Raw genomic sequence first — 22,906 nt, forward strand, 5'->3', positions numbered from 1 at the left:
ATTACTCTAGGTCAAGTCGGCATAAGGAGGGAGGAAGTGTTGGGTATTCTAAAGGGCATTAAGGTGGACAAGTCCCCAGGTCCGGATGGGATCTATCCCAGGTTACTGAGGGAAGCGAGAGAGGAAATAGCTGGGGCCTTAACAGATATCTTTGCAGCATCCTTAAACACGGGTGAGGTCCCGGAGGACTGGAGAATTGCTAATGTTGTCCCCTTGTTTAAGAAGGGTAGCAGGGATAATCCAGGTAATTATAGACCGGTGAGCCTGACGTCAGTGGTAGGGAAGCTGCTGGAGAAGATACTGAGGGATAGGATCTATTCCCATTTGGAAGAAAATGGGCTCATCAGTGATAGGCAACATGGTTTTGTGCAGGGAAGGTCATGTCTTACCAACTTAATAGAATTCTTTGAGGAAGTGACAAAGTTGATTGATGAGGGAAGGGCTGTCGATGTCATATACATGGACTTCAGTAAGGTGTTTGATAAGGTTCCCCATGGTAGGCTGATGGAGAAAGTGAAGGCGCATGGGGTCCAAGGTGTACTAGCTAGATGGATAAAGAACTGGCTGGGCAACAGGAGACAGAGAGTAGCAGTAGAAGGGAGTTTCTCAAAATGGAGACGTGTGACCAGTGGTGTTCCACAGGGATCCGTGCTGGGACCACTGTTGTTTGTGATATACATTAATGATTTGGAGGAAAGTATAGGTGGACTGATTAGCAAGTTTGCAGACGACACTAAGATTGGTGGAGTAGCAGATAGTGAAGGGGACTGTCAGAGAATACAGCAGAATATAGATAGATTGGAGAGTTGGGCAGAGAAATGGCAGATGGAGTTCAATCAGGGCAAATGCGAGGTGATGCATTTTGGAAGATCCAATTCAAGAGTGAACTATACAGTAAATGGAAAAGTCCTGGGGAAAATTGATGTCCAGAGAGATTTGGGTGTTCAGGTCCACTGTTCCCTGAAGGTGGCAATGCAGGTAAATAGAGTGGTCAAGAAGGCATACGGCATGCTTTCCTTCATCGGACGGGGCATTGAGTACAAGAGTTGGCAGGTCATGTTACAGTTGTATAGGACTTTGGTTCGGCCACATTTGGAATACTGCGTACAGTTCTGGTCGCCACATTATCAAAAGGATGTGGATGCTTTGGAGAGGGTGCAGAGGAGGTTCACCAGGATGTTGCCTGGTATGGAGGGCGCTAGCTATGAAGAGAGGTTGAGTAGATTAGGATTATTTTCATTAGAAAGACGGAGGTTGAGGGGGGACCTGATTGAGGTGTACAAAATCATGAGAGGTATAGACAGGGCGGATAGCAAGAGGCTTTTTCCCAGAGTGGGGGTTTCAATTACTAGAGGACACGAGTTCAAAGTGAAAGGGGAAAAGTTTAGGGGGGATATGCGTGGAAAGTTCTTTACGCAGAGGGTGGTGGGCACCTGGAACGCATTGCCAGCGGAGGTGGTAGATGCGGGCACGATGGAGTCTTTTAAGATGTATCTAGACAGATACATGAATGGACAGGAAGAAAAGAGATACAGAACCTTAGAAAATAGGCGACATGTTTAGAGAGAGGATCTGGATCGGCGCAGGCTTGGAGGGCCGAAGGGCCTGTTCCTGTGCTGTAATTTTCTTTGTTCTTTGTTCTTTGTTTACAACCCAGTCAACGATACCTTCCATTACTTTTCTGATGATTGCGAGTAGACTGATGGGGTGGTAATTGGCCGGATTGGTTTTATCTTGCTTTTTGTGTACAGGACATACCTGGGCATTTTCCACATTGCCGGGCAGATGCCAGTTTTGTGGCTGTACTGGAACAGCTTGGCTAGGGGCGCGGCAAGATCTGGACCGCAGGTCTTCAGTACTATTGTTGGAATGTTGTCAGGGCCCATAGCCTTTGCAGTATCCAGTGCCTTCAGCTGTTTCTTGATATCACGTGGCATGAATCCAGTTAGCTGAAGACTGGCATCTGTGATGCTGGAGACCTCAGAAGGAGTCCGAAATGAATCATCAACTCGGCACTTTTGGCTGGAGATTGTTGCAAATGCTTCAGCCTTATCTTTCGCACTGATGTGCTGGGCTCCCCCATCATTGAGGATGGGGATATTTGTGGAGCCACCTCCTCCAGTTAGTTGTTTAATTGTCCACCACCATTCACGGCTGGATGTGGCAGGACTGCAGAGCTTAGATCTGATCCGTTGGTTGTGGGATCGCTTTGTTCTGTCAATCGCTTGCTGCTTATGCTGTTTGGCACGCAAGTAGTCCTGGGTTGTAGCTTCACCAGGTTGACACCTCATTTTGAGATATGTTTGGTGCTGCTCCTGGCATGCTGTCCTGCACTCTTCATTGAACCATGGTTGATCCCCCAGCTTAATGGTACTGGTACAGTGGGGGATATGCTGGACCATGAGGTTTCAGATTGTAGTTGAGTAGCATTCTGATGCTGCTGATGCCCCACAGCGCCTCATGGAATCCCAGATTTGCGTTGCTCGATCTATTCAAAATCTATCCCATTTAGCACAGTGGTAGTGCCTCACAACACAATGGTGGGTATCCTGAATGTGAAGATGGGACTTCGTCTCCGCAGGACTGTTCTGTGGTCACTCCGACCAGTACTGTCATGGACAGATGCATCTGCGACAGGCAGGTTGGTGAGGACGAGGTCAAGTATGTTTTTTCCCTCTTGTTGGTTCCCTCACCGCCTGCCGCAGACCCAGTCTAGCAGCTGTGTCCTTTAGGATTCGGCCAGCTCGGTCACTAATGGTGTTCAATGGACATTGAAGTCCCCCGCCCAGAGTACATTCTGCGCCCTTGCCACCCTCAGTGCATCCTCCAGGTGCTGTTCAACATGGAGTACTGATTCATCAGCTGAGGGGGGGAGGGGGGCAGTCGGTGGTAATCAGCAGGAGGTTTCCTTGCTCTTGTTTGAACTGATGCCATGCCACGTCATGGGGTCCGGAGCTGATGTTGAGAGCTCCCAGGGCAATTCTCTCCTGACTGTATACCACTGTGCCACCACCTCTGGTGGGTCTGTCCTGCCAATGGGACAGGACATGCCCAGGGATGGTGATGGCGATGTCTGGGATTCTGTATGATTCTGTAAGGTATGAAAAGGGATGTCAGGTGAATAATAGAATTGAGAACCATTGAAGGTTGCAGAGCAGGTTGAGAAAGTGGTTAATAAAGCATATGGGATCTTGGGCTTTATAAATAGGGGCATGGAGTACAAAAACAAGCAAGTTATGATAAATCTGTAGAAAACACTGGCTCGGCCTCAATTGGAGTATTGTGTCCAGTTCTGGGCACCACACTTTCAAAAGGATTAAGGCATTAGACAGGGTGCAGAAAAGTATAATTGTTGTTGATTGTTTGAAGACCATTTTGTGTTGCTATATAGATTTGATACTAGATCTATAACAGCATGCAGTCGTAGAAGGAATCTTAAACTAGTGAAGATAACCAGTCATCAGCCTACATTTTTTAATTAATGTTGCCTTTGAATAAGTTTACTTCTAATCCATTGGAAACCAGTTTGTGCAGATCACGTTTACTCTTCATATTAATTTTAAATTTGTGTTCAAATATTTTGTTTTGTCTGATTTCAGTTCAGGTTATTTTTCTGTTTATTCCTGTACATTGTCCTTTTGTCTTTATTTTTGTTTCTCTCTTCATCTTTGCTTTTTTCCTTTTTGTGTTGAATGCTTTTACCTGATTACTATAATTGTTGTATTTCTTTAAGCTTTTCTCCATTTTTCCTTTTAGTATATAAGACGATCCAAGTCAATCAGAATTGGCTAATGCTCTTGGTTTAGGCTGTGACTTGGCCTAGAAAATTTCCAAAATCTCCTAAAACGTTCTTCAGAATGCACCCAAACCTGCTTGATTACAGGCAAGGAACGCTGCATAAGGTATCACATGCTTACCAAATCAGCTATCAAAGCACCCTCCTTCATTTGTGCCTACTGTAGTTAATTCCTGGAATTTTAATGTGAAAACCTAGCATATTCACTATGCCAGGCATTCCTTAGCTCTGTCCCTGTAATCACTAAAGCTTAGATCAATATGTCAACACAGACACATGCTGCTGATGCTTCTTTTAGTACTGTCAGCCTTGACACTGTTGCCTGAGTTTAAGTCCCACTCCAGAGACTTGAGCACATAAGCTAGGCTGACACTTCCTGACAATACTGCTGCACTGTTTGAGATGCTGTCTTTCAGATGAGATGTTAAATCAAGGCCTGTCCTACCTGCTCAGTTAAATGTAAAAGATTGCATGAAACTATTGGAAAAGTCAAGTGAGGTTTGCTGATTTCCTGGCCAAAATTTATCCCTCAAGCATCATTTTTAAAAAAAGATTATCTGATTATCTACCTTATTGCTGTTTGAGGAACTTTGCTGTGTGAAAACTGTCTGTCAGGTGACTATACATCTGGGCTACATTGCTTAATTGGCTTGGGAGTTTGGGATATCCGGAGGATGTGAAAGATCTTCTGCAAGTTTTTTTTTTTAAGTACAATGGCACATTTATTAGCTGACCTCTTAATTATCTGTCAGTGATGTAACGGATCTCTCTTCTACATTAAATACCAATGCAAAATTAACTTTAAAACAATCTGTAGCCATAGACTTAAAAATTCAAGAATATTCGCATGACTAAAGTCTGGGTGGAGCACTACCTAGAACTGTACTCCAGGGAAAATGTTGTCACTGATACCGCCTTCAATGCAGCCCAGTCTCTGCCAGTCATAGATGAGCTGGACGAACAGCCAACAAAATCGGAACTCAATGATGCCATTGATTCTCTAGCCAGTGGAACAGCCCCTGGAAAGGACGGCATTGCGCCTGAAATAATCAAGAATGCCAAGCCTGCTATACTCTCAGCACTTCATGAACTGCTTTGCCTGTGCTGGGATGAGGGAGCAGTACCACAGGACACGCGCGATGCCAATATCATCACCCTCTATAAGAACAAGGGTGACCACGGTGACTGCAACTACTACCGTGGAATGTCCCTGCTCAGCTTAATGGGGAAAGTCTTTGCTCAAGTCGTTTTAAACACACTCCAGAAGTTGGCTGAGCGTGTCTACCCTGAGGCACAGTGCGGCTTTCGAGCAGAGAGATCCACCATTGACATGCTGTTCTCCCTTCGCCAGCTACAGGAGAAATGCCGCAAACAACAGATGCCCCTCTACGTTGCTTTCATAAATCTCACCAAAGCCTTTGACCTCGTCAGTAGATGGGGTCTCTTCAGACTACTAGCAAAGATCGGATGTCCACCAAAGTATCATCACCTCATTCCATGACAATATGAAAGGCACAATTTAGCATAGCGGTGCCTCATCAGACCCCTTTCCTATCCTGAGTGGCATTAAACAGGGCTGTGTTCTCGCACCTACACTGTTTGGGATCTTCTTCTCACTGTTGCTTTCACATGCGTTCAAGTCTTCAGAAGAAGGAATTTTCCTCCACACAAGATCTGATGGCAGGTTGTTCAACCTTGCCCATCTTAGAACGAAGACCAAATTACGGAAAGTCCTCATCAGGGAACTCCTCTTTGCTGACGATGCTGCATTAACATCCCACACAGAAGAGTATCTGCAGAGACTCATCGACAGGATTGCGGCTGCCTGCAATCAATTTGGCCTAACCATCAGCCTCAAGAAAACGAACATCATGGGACAGGATGTCAGAAATGTTCCATCCATCAATATCGGTGACCACGCTCTGGAAGTGGTTCAAGAGTTCACCTATCTAGGCTCAACTATCACCAGTAACCTGTCTCTCGATGCAGAAATCAACAAGCGCATGCGGAAGGCGTCCGCTGCTATGTCCAGTCTGGCCAAGAGGGTGTGGGAAAATGGCGCACTGATACGGAACACAAAAGTCCAAGTGTTTCAAGCCTGTATCCTCGGTACCTTGCGCTATGGCAGCGAGGCCTGGACAATGTATGTCAGACAAGAGCGATATCTCAACTCATTTCATCTTCGCTGCCTCTGGAGGATCCTTGGCATCAGGTGCAGGACTGTATCTCCAACGCAGAGCTCCTCGAGGCGGCCAACGTCCCCACCATATACATCCTACTGAGCCAGCGGCACTTGAAATGGCTTGGCCATGTGAACCGCATGGAAGATGGCAGGATCCTCAAGGATGCATTGTACAGCGAGCTCGTCGCTGGCATCAGACCCACTGGACGTCCATGTCTCCGCTTTAAAGACATCTGCAAATGCGGCATGAAGTCCTGTGACATTGACCACAAGTCGTGGGAGTCAGTTGCCAGTGATCGCCAGAGCTGGTGGGCAGCCATAAAGGCAAGTTGAAGAGACTTAGCAGTTGTCAGGAAAAAAGACAGAAGCGCAAGGAGAGAGCCAACTGTGTAACAGCCCTGACGACCAATTTTTTCTGCAGCACCTGTGGAAGAGTCTGTCACTCTGGAATTGGCCTTTATAGCCACTCCAGGCGCTGCTCCACAAACCACTGACCACCTCTAGGCGCTTACCAATTGTCTCTCGAGACAAGGAGGCCAAAGAAGAAGAAGAAAGTCCTGTGAGATGGCATTTTATTGGACAGCATGTTAACACCAATCTTCTGTTAGACATAAATTAACCCAACAACAACCTTTAAATTGAATTCAGTTGCTTATTTAGTACTTGTCTTCATTCCCTTGCGTTGGATATTAGCCGAGTTTCCTGTAAATTGAGTTCTATGGCTTCACAGTCTTTTGCATTTCTATTTTATAGCAGAGTATTAGAAATTGATCATATAAGCATATTTTCCAAAGGAAACCTGTGTTGAAAGCTGTAATAGTTGAAAGACTAACACAGGCAGTACAGACTAGGGCTTATGGTTATACTTAGGGGGATTTTTCAGTACTGAAAATTTGTATTTTTTTTTTTTAGTCAGTTCAGCTTTTTGGATGTTGGTTTTTATGATGATGAAATGCTGACAGTACTATTGAAGGGACACTTAGACAAAGAAGAGAAAGGTCGAATCTTGGCACAGCTACCGCTATCATCAATTTACATCAGTGAGGAAACAGAGGAAGAATTGAGCTTGGATACAGGTAAAAGGTAATACATGAACTATATTAATGCCAGACTTGGCATTCAAATCCTGTATCTTTTGTTTTAATCTAAATAATTTAAGCGTCTTGTCTCAGTGTCAATGTGCAATGCTGTAGTGTTGTAGGATCATCTCAACCAATCAGATCTGTGAAACATAAAATCAACTGGATCTCATAATTGTTTAACCAGTGGTCAGTCAAATGGTTGATCCAGTTCTGGTAACATTTCTGATTGCAGCAAAAAGAAATGTCTTGGGAAGCAGCTGCGGTGATAATTCCTCACCCATGCCCTATATAACCTGTAAATAGCAATTGTAATATAATAAATAAACACACACACTTTCAACAATTCAAGAAAGAAAACAAACCTATTCAACCTATCTTTCAATTGGTCCAACAGTTTGTCATATGTGACTTGTAGCTTCGCACCAAACTTCGTGAATGTCCCCAGCTTTGAGTACACAATCTCCTAATACTTCATGATGCATCCCAGATTATTCAGCTGTGTGTTCAAGAAAACGGGTTTATGTTTGCTGCTCACTGTGTTTTCTTTTAATTACATACTATGGAATTCCCTTGAAGAAAATAAAGTAAATTTGGGAGCTTGCTGAATAACAATAATTAAATAAAGTCAAAAGATCCTTCTAGCTCCAACTGATTTCCTGACTTCAGTTATTTTTGAGGAAACTAGATAGTAACCAGGGTAGGTGAAGATGCAGCAAATCAAATCTTAACACAGTTGTAGAATGGAGAGGAACATTCATGAACTAATGTTAGACAGAGGTGGGGCATGGACTGAGCTCTTCGAGAGACAAAGTTTGGACACAGAGTAAGGTGGGAGTGAGCAGGGAACAACGTCTGATCATGAGTGAAAAAAAGTAGGAATCCAATTCATATCTGTTCATCAGCCATACCTTGGAACAGTAACTAGTTTAATTTAAAATGGAGTTGCAATATTCTGACATTTCTTTGATTATTTGTTAGATATTTATTTTCTTGGTATGTCCATGGATCTCATGGATGAGAGAGTTGTCCTATGATGAGAAACTGAGTAAATTGGGCCTATACTCTCTGGAGTTTAGAAGAATGAGAGGTGATCTCATTGAAACATACAAGATTCTGAAAGGTTTGGCAGGGTAGACACTGAGGAGTTGCCTCGTCGGACTGGGGAATCTAGCACTTGGGGCACAGTCTCAGGATAAGGGGCCGATCATTTAGGACTGAAATGAGGAGAAATTTCTTCAGAATTTTGATTTGGAATTCTCTGCCACAGAGGGTTGTGAATGCTGCATTGTTGAGTGTATTTAAGGTTGAGATAGACAGATTTTTGATCTCTCAGGACATCAAGGGATATGGGAGCGGGGGGAAAATGGAGCTGAGGCAGAAGATCAACCATTATATAGAATGGCAGAGCAGGTTCGAGCGGGTGTATAGTTTACTCCGGCTTCTATTTCATATGTTATATTTACCCACATTAAGCTATTTAATCATTGATTTAATCATATTTGCTATAAATATTTGGACAGTAAAAAAGATTTACAGATTTACTTTTTTTTCACACAAGCTGTTGTAAATGTAAAGTGCAAAATAGTTTCACTACTACTTCCACTTACTCCACTTTCAGGAAAGTAAACCTAAATAGTATAAGAATAGAGAATAAAGGGAGATTTCCATTGCCCAAACTATTATCTAGTGGTTGAATATTAGATGACATTATTATCATGACATGTTATAGACAAAGTCCTGTCAGAAATTATTTGAACTAAAATGATTTTTCCCCTACAAAATCTGCAAAATATATATCCTGTAAACTGTTTATATGATTGGAGGCCATTGGTTATGAATGAACAAAATGCCTTTATATTCTTTCCCATTGAAAGGGCATGTTGCCTTTTAATTTAGAAAAGGGAGGGGAATTTGTTATGTAACTTTTTTGCCAGCACTGTTGTGTTTTGTTGAATTATACATAAAATTATTCAGTGAAATCAAATCTTGTGTTAAACAATATGTTGATATTTCTCATACCTGTTTTTAAATGATTTTTTATTAACTTTATTGTTTAATTACAAAATAACTGGGAAGTAGTGATACTGCAATATTTCCCACAAATCACTTTATAAGTGGATTATTGTTGATTACCTTAACGTATTTTAATAATTTCAGGTGCTGGATGCAACAGTTTTTAAAGTTTTCATAACTGATTGTGGTGTACACGATATGATATGAAGGAATTTTTTAAAGAGCCACAGTCCCTGCAAGTTTCCTTAATTTTGAAGTGACTGATCTTAATTTGTATGAACTACAATTAGATTGGGGAAGGCCATACTGAAGCAAAGGAATGTAACTTCAGTCATGATTTGACTGTATAACTCCAGCTCCAACTCCCACAAAATAGTGTTTGTCTGGGTCTCAAAGTCAGCAGTTTGCAGTACAATCTACTGGAAAGATCAAAATTTTGAAAATGAATGAATGGCTATTCGGTTCACCCTTTTTAAACATTTGTCAATAAAGTGAAAATGATAGCAATGTTTTCAATTCTAAACGATAAAACAAATTAGAACAGTCCTACTAAATTAAAACTTCAATCCTAAATGTTTGTGATGCTATGTCCAGTTTCATTTCAGTATTCCAAATTGAGTTTTGGTTTTATTTACAGGCTAGATGAGCAGACCAATCAAATTCCTGTTCACACAGTAACCGTTAAAAATCAATCCCGGACTTTAGAGAACATGAAAGCGCAGTACATTGCTGTAAATGGTATTCGTAAGGTGTCCTGTGTGGTAAGTGCTATTCAATAAACATACATATATTTCAACTATGACTTTGTCCCCTAACCTTAACGGCCTGGTATGTCGAGGCTAATTATTCCCTATCTCTATAACCTCATCCAGCACCATAACCCCATCCAGCACCATAACCCTTTGAGATCACTGCTTTCCTCCAATTCCAGCCTTTTACGTTTCCCTGATTTTAATCCCGGCATCGTTGGCAGTCATGCCTTTAGCTGTCCAGGCCCAAAGCTCTGAAATTCCCTCTCTGAACCCCTCTGTCTGTCTACTCCTCTTGTCTCTTTTAAGACATTCCTTAAAACCCACCTCTTTGACCAAGCTTTGGTTGCCTGTTCTAATATCTCTTTATGTGGCTTGGTGTCAAATTTAGTTTGATAATGCTCCTGTAAAGCTTCTTGGGATGTTTCACTACATTAAAGGCACTATATAAATACAAACTTTTGATGTTGATTGGCAGGGAGTGGCTCTGACTGAGGATGGACACTCCCTATTGTACTTCTCCCATCCCTGTGATGGCAGTCTTATATAATTGTGCCTAAAGATTTTGTAATTGTTATATTATTAGAAAACCGCAGCAACTTTGTTAGGGACTGAAAATGGTACTGCAGTTATCTTGTCGGGCATTCTAGAGCCAGTGAAGTTGAGAATTCAGCAAATTTGCCAATACATGTGGTGCTAGGTATGTTGTGGACTCCAAATTAGTGCTAACTGGGGAACTCGTACTGTTCTACCTATCCATTAATTGATCATTCTAACACACTATAGATGTGGAACAGTAGAGTTGATAAGTTTGCATCTAAACTTCATGTTGTGCCTGATCAAGCATCATCATTATTTAAAGTGCTTCTGGATACCAGGTGAATTTTTTAAAGGGAAAAGTTACTCTACTTCTTCGCATTTTTTCCTCTCATCTTCTGAAGGCAACAACTCATCCTGCAGAAACGTTTCACAGGTGTTGGCAGCTTGCTTTTCTCATGAAAATACCTGTCCTCCGTATGTAAATCTAGACAACTTAGATATTGAAGCAATCCATGTCCATATGCAGCAAGATCTGGACAACATTCAGGCTTGGGCTGGTGAGTGGCATGTAACATTCGAACCACACAAGTGCTAGGCAATGAAGATCTCCAACAAGAGAGAATCTAACCATCTCCCCTTGGCATTCAACAGTATTGCCATCGCTGAATTCCCCACTATCAACATCCTAGGGGCTACCATTGACCAGAAACTGAACTGGACCAGCCACATAAATATTGTGGCTACAAGAGCAGGTCAGAGGCTTGAAATTCTGCAGCAAGTAACCCATCTCCTGACTCCCCAAAGCCAGTCCACCATCGACAAGGCACAAGTCAGGAGTGTGATGAAATACTCTTCTCTTGCTTGAACGATTGCGGCTTCAACAACACTCAAGAAGCTTGATACCATCCAGGACAAAGCAGCCCTGCTTGATCGGCATTCCCTCCACCATCGACGCACAGTGGCAGAGTGTACCATCTACAAGATGCACTGCAGCAACTCACCATGCCTCCTTCAACAGTACCTTCCAAAACCACGACCTCTTCCACCTAGCAGAACAAGGACAGCAGACACATGGGAACGCCACCTCCTGCAAGTACCCCTCCAAGTCACACACCAGCCTTACTTGGAAATCTTTCGCCATTCCTTCACTGTCGCTAGATCAAAATCCTGGAATTCTCTCCCTAACAGCACTGTAGGTGTACCCGCACCAGAGGGACTGTAGTGGTTCAAGAAGGCAGCTCACCACCGCTTTCTTAAGAGCAATTAGAGATGGACAACAAATGCTGGCCTTGCCAGCAATGCCCACATCTCATGAAAGAATAAATTAAAGATAGTGAGTAACGGTGGCCTGTTGGACCATGAGGTGCTTGCAAATTGTAACCAGTAACTTCAATGATAATACCATCTTCCTCCAGCTGGGTGTGGCCACACTGGCCTGGTTCCATTCTTGTCTATCCAGTCATAGGTAGAGAATCACTCCTGCACTATTAGCTCTGGCGCTACCGCCCTCCCAGCCAAGCTTCTACCCTTGATCCTTCCTATTTCTCATTTATGTGCTGCCCTTGGCGACATCATCTGAAAGCAGTGGTCAGGCATCAAACATATGGTGATAGCTCTACATCACCACTACCTCTCTTGATCCCTCCACTGTCTCTAAATTATCTGACTGCTTGTCCAACATCCAGTATTGAATGAGCAAAAGTTTTCTCCAACTAAATATTATCAAGACTGAAGGTGTTGGGTGGAATTTTAGCAGCTTGTTCACTGCCAACATGGCAGGTCCATTTCCACATCACGAACCTGTTTGATTAAATACTGGGCTTTGTCAACGCTCTTTCACTGAGCCATGGCATTATCATCTCACCTCTTGGTTCCCAACCTTTATGCAGAGGGATGGGGGAAACCAGAGCGTTCAGTTCCATTTGACTTTAGGCTTGTTCATTATCTGTACCTCTATGAGGCCGGTGCAAGCTTCTTTGGCAGCTAGAGCTGCAGCTGCAGCCACCCTGGCAATATTTTGCTCCTCTTCATCGGATGATGATGAGTGGTCGAAACATTGGAACAGGTGTAGCCCATTCAGCCTGTTAAGCTTGCTCCACTATTCAATTAGATCTTGGCTGATCATCTACCTCAACCACTTTCCCGCACTATCTCCACATCCCTTGATGTCGTTAGTCTTCAGAAATCTATCGATTTCTGTCTTGAACATGCTCAGTGATTGAGCTTCCACAGCCCTCTAGGGTGGAGAATTCCAAAGGTTCACCACCTTCTGAGTGAAGAAATTCCTCTTAATTTCAGTCTTAAATGGCCTACTCCTTATACTGAGATAATGTCCCCTGGTTCTAGACTCACCAGCCAGAGAAAACTTCCTATCTACATCCACCCTGTAACGCCCTGTAAGAATTTTGTAAGTTTCAATGAGATCATCTCTCATTCTTTGAAACGCTAGAGAATACAGGCCCAGTTTCCTCAATCCCTCTTCATAAGACAATCTCAAGGATTATTCTGGTGAACCTCCTTTGCACTCCTTCTATGGCAAGTATATCTTCCTTCGATAAGGAGACCAAAACTGTACACAATAATTCAAGTGCGGTCTCACCAAGGCTCTAGACAATTACAGCAAGACATCTTTACTTCTGTACTCAAGTCTCCTTGCGATGAAAGCCAAAATACCATTTGCCTTCCTTATTGATTGCTCCACCTGCATGCTGGCTTTTAGTGACTCATGAACAACGACACCCAGTCCCTTTGGACACCAACACTTACCAATCTTTCACCATTTAAGAAATACTCTGCCTTTCTACGTTTTTTTATTCATTCATGGGATGTGGGTGTCGCTGGCTAGGCCAGCATTTATTGTCCAACTCTACTTGCCCTTGATAAGATGGTGGGGAGCTGCCTTCTTGAACCACTGCAGTCATGTGGGGTAGGTACACCCACAGTACTGTTAGGAAGGGAGTTCTAGTATTTTGGCCCAGCGACAGCCAAGGAACAGCGATTATAGTTCCAAGTCAGGATGGTGTGTGGCTTGGAAGGGAACTTGCAGCTGGTTGCATCTGCTGCCCTTGTCCTTCTAGGTGGTAGTGGTCGCAGGTTTGAAAGGTGCTGTCAAAGGAGCCTTGGTGAGTTGCTGCAGTGCATCTTGTAGATGGTAGACACCGCTGCAACTGAGTAGAACAGCTGCTTCTGGAATCTGGTGTCAGGCATGCGAATGACATGTCCCACCCAGCAGAGCTGCTATTGGGTGATTAGTGCCCCAATGCTGGGCCGGTTGGCTTGGGAGAGGATGCTGCTGTTGAATCACTTTTCTTGTCACTGCATTTGGAGGATCTGGCGGAGATACCTCTGGTACTACTTCAGTGCTTTGAGGATCCTGATGTAGGTTGTCCAAGTCTCCAAAGCATATAGAAGCACAGGGATCACTGCTGCCTGGTAAACTAGAATCTTAGTCTCGGGTTTTAAGATCTTAATCCTCAAATATTCTCCTCCTCCCAGCTGAAGGCTGCGGGGTACATTGGAGGTGATGATGAACCTTATCGTCTATGTCTGCCTTCACCAAGAGGCTCCCAATATATGGAAAATGGTCACATTTTCGAGGATCTCGCCATTGATCTTCATTGACGGGGGGTGGCGTTGTGCTGTGAGAGCGGTTGGAAGAGGATTTTTTGTTTCCGAGTGTTTAGTGAAAGACCCATTTTCTCATATGCTTTGGCGAAGGAGTTGACAATGTCCTGGAGTTCATTTTCAGAGTGAGCACACACTCTAGCACCATCTGCATACTGAAGCTCAATGACTGAGGTTTGAGTGATTTTGGATTGAAGCCACTGTAGGTTGAACAGTTTCAGGTCTGTTCTGTAGATTATCTCCACACCTGCTCAGGTGATGTGTAGCATTGCAGTGAGGAAAATGGAGAAAGAGGGTTGGTGCGATGACACAGCCTTGCTTGACCCCAGTCTTGACTGAGATAGGGTCTGTGGTAGTTCCGTTGGTGAGGTTCACGGCTTGCCTATCATCGTGGAATAGAGACGGATGTTGACAAACCTCTGAGGGCAGCCATATTTGAGCAGGATGCTCCATAAGCCTTCACGGTTGACAGAGTCAAAGACTTTTGTGCAGCCAAAAAAGTACAGCGGTTGGCATTGTTCCTGCATTTTTCTTGGATTTGCCGTGCAGTGAAGATGGTGTCTGTGGTGCCTCTCAGCGGCGAAAACTATAGTGCAACTCTGGAAGGAGCTCTTCAGCCACTGGGAGGAGGCAATTGAGGAGGATCCTTGCAATGATCTCCCCTGTGGCAGATGGCAGGGTGATGCCTCTGTAGTTGCCGCAATCGGTCTTGTCTCCCTTCTTGAATACAGTCACGATCACAGTGTCCCTGCAGTCCCCTGGCAAACATTCCTCATCTCAGGTGAGGAATATGAGTTTGTGAAATCATGTCAGGTGTGCATCGCTGCCATGTTTCAGGATTTCAGCAGGGATTCCATCTGCTTCAGAGGTCTTGTTGTTCTTCAGCTGTTGAGAAGCTTTATCGACCTTGCTCCGGACTAGGGTAGCACCGAGCGAGTTGAGGAAATTCAAGTCGAAGACAGAGTCTCGGTTGAGGAGTTCTTGGTGGGGGAGAGAGATAAAAGGCCGCGACCGAAGAGTGCAGAGGAGGGAGGGAGGGATTGGAAAGGCTGGAGGGTTAAGTGGGAGATCGTGCCATGGGAGGAGTGTCCAGTCACGAGTGGGGTGGGTTGGAGTGGAAAAGACACTTGCCAGTTAAACCCAGAAGTCGGTGGGTTAGGGTCGGATTTGAGATTTTAACAGCCCTCCTGATCAAATCCACTCATTTTTGGGGGTTACTTAGTCACTGGTCAATCTACAGTATTTGAAGTTGTCTTTAAAGTAAATTTTTAAATGTTATAACATTTAAGTGGGATTGCCACAGAAGGAGACCATTCGGCCTATCGAGTCCATGCCGGCTCTCCGTAGAGCCATCCAGCCAGTCCCATTCCCGGGCTCTATCCCTGTAGCCCTGTAAATTTATTTCCCTCAAGTGCCCATCCAATTTCCTTTTGAAATCATTGATCATGTCTACTTCTACCACCCTCATAAGGCACCGAGTTCCAGATCATTACCACATGCTGCGTAAAAAAAGTTCTTCCTCACATCCACCCTGCATCTATTGCCCAGAACCTTAAATCTGTGTCCCCAGTTCACGTATCATAAGCTAATGGGAATGGCTTTTCTTTGTCTACCCTATCCAAACCTATGATAATCTTGTACACCTCTATCAAATCTCCCCTCAATCTCCTTTGCTCCAAGGAGAACAATCCCAGCTTCTCCAACCTAACCTTGTAACTAAAATCCCTCATCCCTGGAACCTTCTGGTAAATCTCCTCTGCACCCTCTCGAGGAGCCTCACATCCTGATAAAGGAAAATAAATCTTCCCTAAGGCTCAAGTACTAATGCAATGGGTGTGTATACACGATCTCCCACAACTGTTGGGACAAAATGTAAAACGGAGGTAGCTTGCTTCTCTATGGCAAAGCAGGAAAAACTGATTAGATAAGTTGATCCTCGAAATACAATGTCTGCAAATTGGAAGCTCCTTAAAAAGGAGACAGAAAAAAATATTTAAATAGTAGGAATAAGATGATGAAAGAGGAAGGGGAGTTCCATTATAACGATGCTTTTATCTATTGTATTTTAGGGTACACGCAGCTATTTCAGTAATATATATTGAGAATCTATACTTGTGCTGATCCAGTTGTCGCCAGAGTCATGCTTGTATAAAACCAGCACAGTTCCCAAGACAAGGAGTATTTAGACCAGTTTGCTGTTGGGTTTATCCCTGAAGGTTTTCATTGAAGTTTTAAGACTAAGATTTGTGTCAATATGCAGTAAGTGGGGCCAACAGTATGCAAAGTTCTAGGTAAATATTTTTTTTAAAAAGAACCTTTTGACTTCCAGAAATGGAGCATCTGGATAATTTAAAAATACTGTAATCCAAAAATTCTACGTTTTATTATTTGGTTCCTATCTTGCTGCTTGTATTAATGTACCTATATGCATGTTTCTAAACTTATTTTATCTATATAAAGAGCATCTAACAGTATTTGCCATTAGTTAGACTTGCCCCTGCACCCTTCAGCTCAAACGCTTTTTGCCCACTAAGTTCCTGAAAGTTCAGCTCTTTCCGTCTGTGAGGGAAACAAAGCATCTAGGACCTGAGTGAACAAGGAAAGCAACAGGGTTCTCCTTTACCAAACAGATTTAAGGATTATGAAATAAACAGGACTGAGAAGGTGAGTAAATTAAAGTGGGTGAATTCAATGTCAAATCAGGTAGAGAAATAAAAATTGGATTAAAAAAATAAGAGGCTGAAAGCAAAAGTAAGAAAAAAATTAAAATGACAGTTTTAAAATCTCCCTGAAAAATTCAGAATTTGAAGGAATGAGACTCCATGTTGGGTAATAGTTAATTTACAGTGCCAGAGAGGTTGATTGGCAGTAATTAACAGTTGTGCCATTTAAAGGGTACTTGCACTAATTACTATCCCTAAATATCAGCAGTGGGTTCAGTTCGTATCGGCCATGTGAATACAGCTACTTCATGACATTCGGTGCCTTTCAATAGTGAGGTAGACAGCAAAATGCCATTTTCACAAAGCTCACACAGCAACTTTTGGATATATGCTGCTTGCCTGAAGTTGTTATACCGTTTACACATTAATAACAGAGTACCATTAGTCTCTCAGTTACTTTGATAGCAGATTCTGGCCTGGTAGGAACCTCAACTGATGAGTTTTACTTCACTTTTTTGATGGATACTCACATTGTGCCCACTCTGTATTGTGGTACCTAAACATTTATTGAAAAAGAATTAAGCATATGCATAAAACCTCAACAAATTTCTATGATATTCTGAACTCGGCACATCGAATGTATTAACTAACCCCTATTTAACATCATTCCACAGCTCAGTTCAAACTTACGACATGTGCGTGTTTTTGAAATGGATGTAGAAGATGATGGAGAGGTGGATGAAGAGGAGGAAGAGCCAGAGTCTCAAAATGTCAGTGGGACAAAGGAAGAGATGGAAGAGACAGTGAATGCTCAAGATGATTCTGATGTCCATGATGTTGCTGGTGTCGAGAACCCTGTATTGCCTGAGGATGATGCTTCCACCCTGGAGCCTATACCTGAAACCTGGAGTTAGTTTGAGTCATAACAGCAGTTTACATTTAACAATCAACAGTGAAAAATACTGTCCGAGTCTGCTCCATACTGATCCAGTTTATTTTTTATATGCACAGACGTTCTGATGAAGGGTCATCAACCTGAAATGTTAACTCTGTTTCTCTCTCCACAGATGCTGCCAGACATGCTGAGTATTTTCAGCACTTTCTGTTTTTATTTCAGATTTCCAGTATCCACGGTATTTTGCTTTTGTATTTTTTGTACACGTTGGAGACGAATATATACTGAGTCGGTACTGGCTGGTGCGATTTGTTGTGCGCGCTGTTTTTTAATTGTAGTGAAATCGTAAGCCTGTTCTTTGTAAAGTCATTTAGAATTTCACTAAAGCTGGCACATAGAGGAAACCTTCCCCTCATTGTTAGGGGGAATAGGCAGATTTACTTTGCAGCTACCTCTGCAGTACCTGATTTGGCAGTGCAAGATGCTGACACTAGGTGTTTGGAAGAGGGAAAGTATTCCACTAATATCCTTCACCTTAATGAGCACAATAAATTATAAGGAGGGAGTTTTGACTAATTCTTCTGCTCTACAGGAAAAAACATACAAAATAACCCATTTACTTACGTCTTGCTGAAATTTTGACATTACCATATCAATGAATCTAATATTTTGCTACATTATTTTCTGTATAACGTAAAGACTTCTAATTAAAATGGAGTGTAGAATCAGTCGTCTCTGCCATCTGAATTGTGCTGCCTTGTGCACTATTATTAAATATAAGATTGTATAGTACAGCAAGTATTTTGTAATGTTCGGACACTTTTTTAAGTAATGTTGTTTATTATTCTGCACAATATGAATGTTCTCAGGATTTTACCTCATTTACTTTTGTTCACATTTATGTAATTTCAAATGCATCCGAGTGAAAACTTCCAAGACCCTGTCTGTGATTTTATTTTGTTTCCTTATTACATCAAATGGGTTCATCTTGGATTTTGACTGGTTCGTTGCTAAAATATCAGAATGTCACATTTATAAGTTTTATATCAAAGAGCAATGAATGTAAGAGCAAGTTCATGACGTCGAATTTGTACATGACCGGACTACATTTGGAGTCATGTGTGAAGTTCTGGGCATCCCATTATAGGAAGGATATTAGAGACTTGGAAAGTGTACAGCATTCACTAGAAATCACCAGACATGGGAGGATCAATTTGAAAAAAGGTTAAAAAGTTGGGGCATGTTTCAGAGAACGGGAAAGGCTAAGGGAGTATCTGTTAAAAATTTCAAGATCCTAAAAGGTTGTAATGGGGTAAGTAGTAAAAGATTTTTCCCACTGGTTAGCAGATTGGTAACAAGGAGGCATACACTAAAGACTGTCCGATGAACAAAGGGAGAGGTTGGAAGAAATTATTTTCATAGATTACTAGAACATGAAATGTTTGCTTCAGAGAAAAATATAGAAACATAGGAAAATAGGAGCAGGCCCTTCGAGCCTGCACTGCCATTCAATACGATCAGGGCTGATCATCGAAACTCAGTATCCTGTTCCCGCTTTCTCCCCTTATCCCTTGATTCCTTTAGCCCTAAGAACTATATCTAACTCTTTCTTGAATACATTTAATGATTTGGCCTCAACTGCTTTCTGTGATAGAAAATTCCACAGGTTCACCACTCTCTGTGTGAAGAATTCCCTCCTCATCTCAGTCCTAAATGGCTTACCCCTTATTCTTAGACTGTGACCCCTGGTCCTGGACTCCCCCCACCATCGGGATCATCCTTCCTGCATCTAGTCTGTCCAGTCCTGTTAGAATTTTGTAGGTTTCTATGAGATCCCATCTCATTCTTCTAAACTCTAGCGAATACAAGCCTAATCGACCCAATCTCTCTCCATATGTCAGTCCTGTCATACCAGGAATCAGTCTGGTCAACCTTCGCTGCACTCCCTCCATAGCAAGAACATCCTTCCTCAGATAAGACCAAAACTGCACACAATACTCCAGATGTGGTCTCACCAAGGCCTTGTATAATTGCAGCAAGACATCTTTGCTCCTGTACTCGAAACCTCTCTCTATGAAGGCCAACATACCATTTGCCTTCTTAACTGCCTGCTGCACCTGCATGCTTACTTTCAGCGACTGGGGCACAAGGACACCCAGGTCTCGCTGCACCTTCCCTTTCCCAATCTATCGCCGTTCAGATAATCTGCCTTTCTCTTTTTGCCACCAAAGTAGATAACCTCAAATTTATCCACATTATAGAAACATAGAAAATAGGAGCAGGAGGAGGCCATTCGGCCCTTCGAGCCTGCTCCGCCATTCATTATGATCATGGCTGATCATCCAACCCAGTAACCTGTTCCTGCTTTCGCCCCATATCCTTTGATCCCTTTAAACCCAAGAGCTATATCTAAGTCCTTCTTGAAAACATACAATGTTTTGGCCTCAACTGCCTTCTGTGGTAGTGAATTCCACAGGGTCACCACTCTCTGGGTGAAGACATTTCTCCTCATCTCAGTCCTGAATGGTTTACCCCGTATCCTTAGACTATGACCCCTGGTTCTGGACTCCCCCACCATCGGGAACATCCTTCCTGCATCTACCCTGTCAAGTCCTGTTAAAATTTTATAGTTTCTATGAGATCCCCCTTCACTCTTCTGAACTCCAGTGGCGCAGTGGTTAGCACCGCAGCCTCACAGCTCCAGCGACCCGGGTTCAATTCTGGGTACTGCCTGTGTGGAGTTTGCAAGTTCTCCCTGTGTCTGCGTGGGTTTCCTCCGGGTGCTCCGGTTTCCTCCCACAGCCAAAAGACTTGCAGGTTGATAGGTAAATTGGCCATTATAAATTGCCCTTAGTATAGGTAGGTGGTAGGGGAATATAGGGACAGGTGCGGATGTGGTAGGAATATGGGATTAGTGTAGGATTAATATAAATGGGTGGTTAATGGCCGGCATAGACTCGGTGGGCTGAAGGGCCTGTTTCAGTGCTGTATTTCTAAATCTAAAAAAAAAAATCTAACCGACTCAATCTCTCCTCATACGTCAGTCCCGCCATCCCAGGAATCAGTCTGGACACCCAGGTCTCGTTGCATATTCCTCTCTCTCAGTTTATAGAAGTTCAGATAATCTGCTTTCCTGCTTTTGCTACCAATGTGGATAACCTCACATTTATCCACATTATACTGCATCTGCCATGCATTTGCCCACTCACTCAACTTGTCCAAATCACCCGAAGCCTCTCTGCATCCTCCTCACAACTCACCCTCCCACCCAGTTTTGTGTCATCTGCAAATTTGGAGATAATACATTTAGTTCCCTCATCTAAATCATTAATATATATCGTGAATAGTTGCGTTCCTAGCACCTATCCCTATGTACCCCACTAGTCACTGCCTGCCATTCGGAAAAAGACCCATTTATCCCTACTCTTTGCTTCCTGTTCGCCAACCATTTTTCTATCCATCGCAATACACTACCCCCAATCCCATGCGCTTTAATTTTACATGCTAATCTCTTATGTGGGACTTTGTCGAAAGCCTTCTGAAAGTCCAAATAAACCACATCCACTGGCTGTCCCTCATCAACTCTATTAGTTACATCCTCGAAGCATTCTAGTAGATTTGTCAAGCATGATTTCCCTTTCGTAAATCCATGCTGACTGTCAGATTCTACCACTGTTCTCCAAGTGCTCTGCTATAAAATCTTTGATAATGGACTCCAGAATTTCCCCCACTACTGACGTCAGGCTGACTGGTCTATAATTCCCTGCTTTCTCTCTACCTCCCTTTTTAAATAGTGGGGTTACATTAGCTACCCTCCAATCTGTAGGAACTGTTCCAGAGTCTATACAATCTTGGAAGATGACCACTATTTCTAGGGCCACTTCCTTAAGTACTCTGGGATGCAGAGCATCAGGCCCTGGGGATTTATCGGCCTTGAATCCCACCAATTTCCGCCATGTATTTACTCACTCACTCAACCTGTCCTAATCACACTGGAGCTTCTCTGCATCCTCCTCACACTCCCACCCAGCTTTGTGTCGTCTGCAAACTTGGATATATTACATTTAATTCCCTCATCTATATCATTAATATATATTGTGAATAGCTGGGGTCCTAGCACTGATCCCTGCAGTACCCCACTAGTCACTGCCTGCCACTTGGAAAAAGATCCGGTCTGCCAACCAGTTCTCTATCCATGTTAGTACCTTACCCCCAATTCCATGTGCTTTAATTTTGCATGCTAATCACTTACGTGGGACCTTATCAAAAGCCTTCTGAAAGTCCAAATACACCACATCCACTGGTTCTCCATTATCTATTCTACTAGTTACATTCTCAAAAAACTCCAGTAGATTTGTCAAGCATAATTTCCCTTTCGTAAATCCATGTTGTCTTTGTCCGATCCTGTCATTGTTTTCCAAGTGCTCTGCTATTGCATCTTTTATAATGGACTCTAACATTTTCCCCACTACTGATGTCAGGCTAACCGGTCTATAATTCCCTGTTTTCTCTTTACCTCCTTTTTTAATAGTGGGGTTACATTAGCTACCCTCCAATCCGTTGGAACTGTTCCAGAGTCTATAGAATTTTGAAAAATGACCAGCAGTGCATCTACTATTTCTAGGGCCACTTCCTTAAGTACTCTGCGATGTAGCATATCAGGCCCTGGAGATATATTGGCCTTCAATCCCATCAATTTTCCAAACACCATTTCCCTACTAATACTGATTTCATACAGTTCTTCCTTCTCACTAAGCCCTATGTTCTTCAACACTCCTGGGTGGTAATATGTGTCCTCTTTTGTGAAGACAGAACCAAAGCATGTACTTAATTGGTCTGCCATTTCTTTGTTCCCCATTATAAATTCCCCTGTTTCTGACTGTAAGGGACCCACATTTGTCTTCACTAATCTTTTTCTCTTCACATATCTATAGAAGCTTTTACAGTCAGTTTTTATGTTCTCTGCAAGCTTACTTTCATACTCTATTTTCCCTTTCTTAATCAATCCCTTTGTCCTCCTTTGCTGAATTCTAAACTGCTCCCAATCCTCAGGTTTGCTGCTTGTTCTGACCATTTTATATTTCTCCTCCTTGGATCTAACACTATCCCTAATTTCTTTGGTAAGCCACGGTTGAGCCACCCTTCCTGTTTTATTTTTGCACCAGACAGGAATGAACAACTGTTGTAAATTATCCGTGCGCTTTTTAAATGCTAGCCATTGCCTATCCACTGTCGACCCTTTAAGTAATGTTCCCAATCTACCATAGCCAATTCGCGCCTCATACCTTCATAGTTTCCTATATTTAGATTCAGGACCCTAGTCTCGGAATCAACTCTCTCACTCTCCATCTTAATGAAGAAT

At 42.9% G+C, this 22,906-nt stretch overlaps 1 protein-coding gene across 1 annotated transcript in view; it reads left to right on the top strand.

The window, feature by feature from the left end:
* anapc4 (anaphase promoting complex subunit 4) overlaps window positions 1-20,063 on the top strand; it is a 148,659-nt gene extending 128,596 nt beyond the window's left edge. Inside the window, exons 27-29 of the mRNA XM_068037245.1 lie at window positions 6,891-7,061; window positions 9,711-9,834; window positions 17,324-20,063. Coding sequence (XP_067893346.1) covers window positions 6,891-7,061; window positions 9,711-9,834; window positions 17,324-17,563 — 535 coding nt within the window. The 3' untranslated portion in view covers window positions 17,564-20,063. The remainder of the gene's footprint in view (window positions 1-6,890; window positions 7,062-9,710; window positions 9,835-17,323) is intronic.
* Window positions 20,064-22,906: the final 2,843 nt, after the last annotated feature.

Source organism: Heterodontus francisci, chromosome 1 (assembly GCF_036365525.1).
Source record: "Heterodontus francisci isolate sHetFra1 chromosome 1, sHetFra1.hap1, whole genome shotgun sequence".
In the NCBI taxonomy this organism is placed as follows: Eukaryota; Metazoa; Chordata; class Chondrichthyes; order Heterodontiformes; family Heterodontidae; genus Heterodontus; species Heterodontus francisci.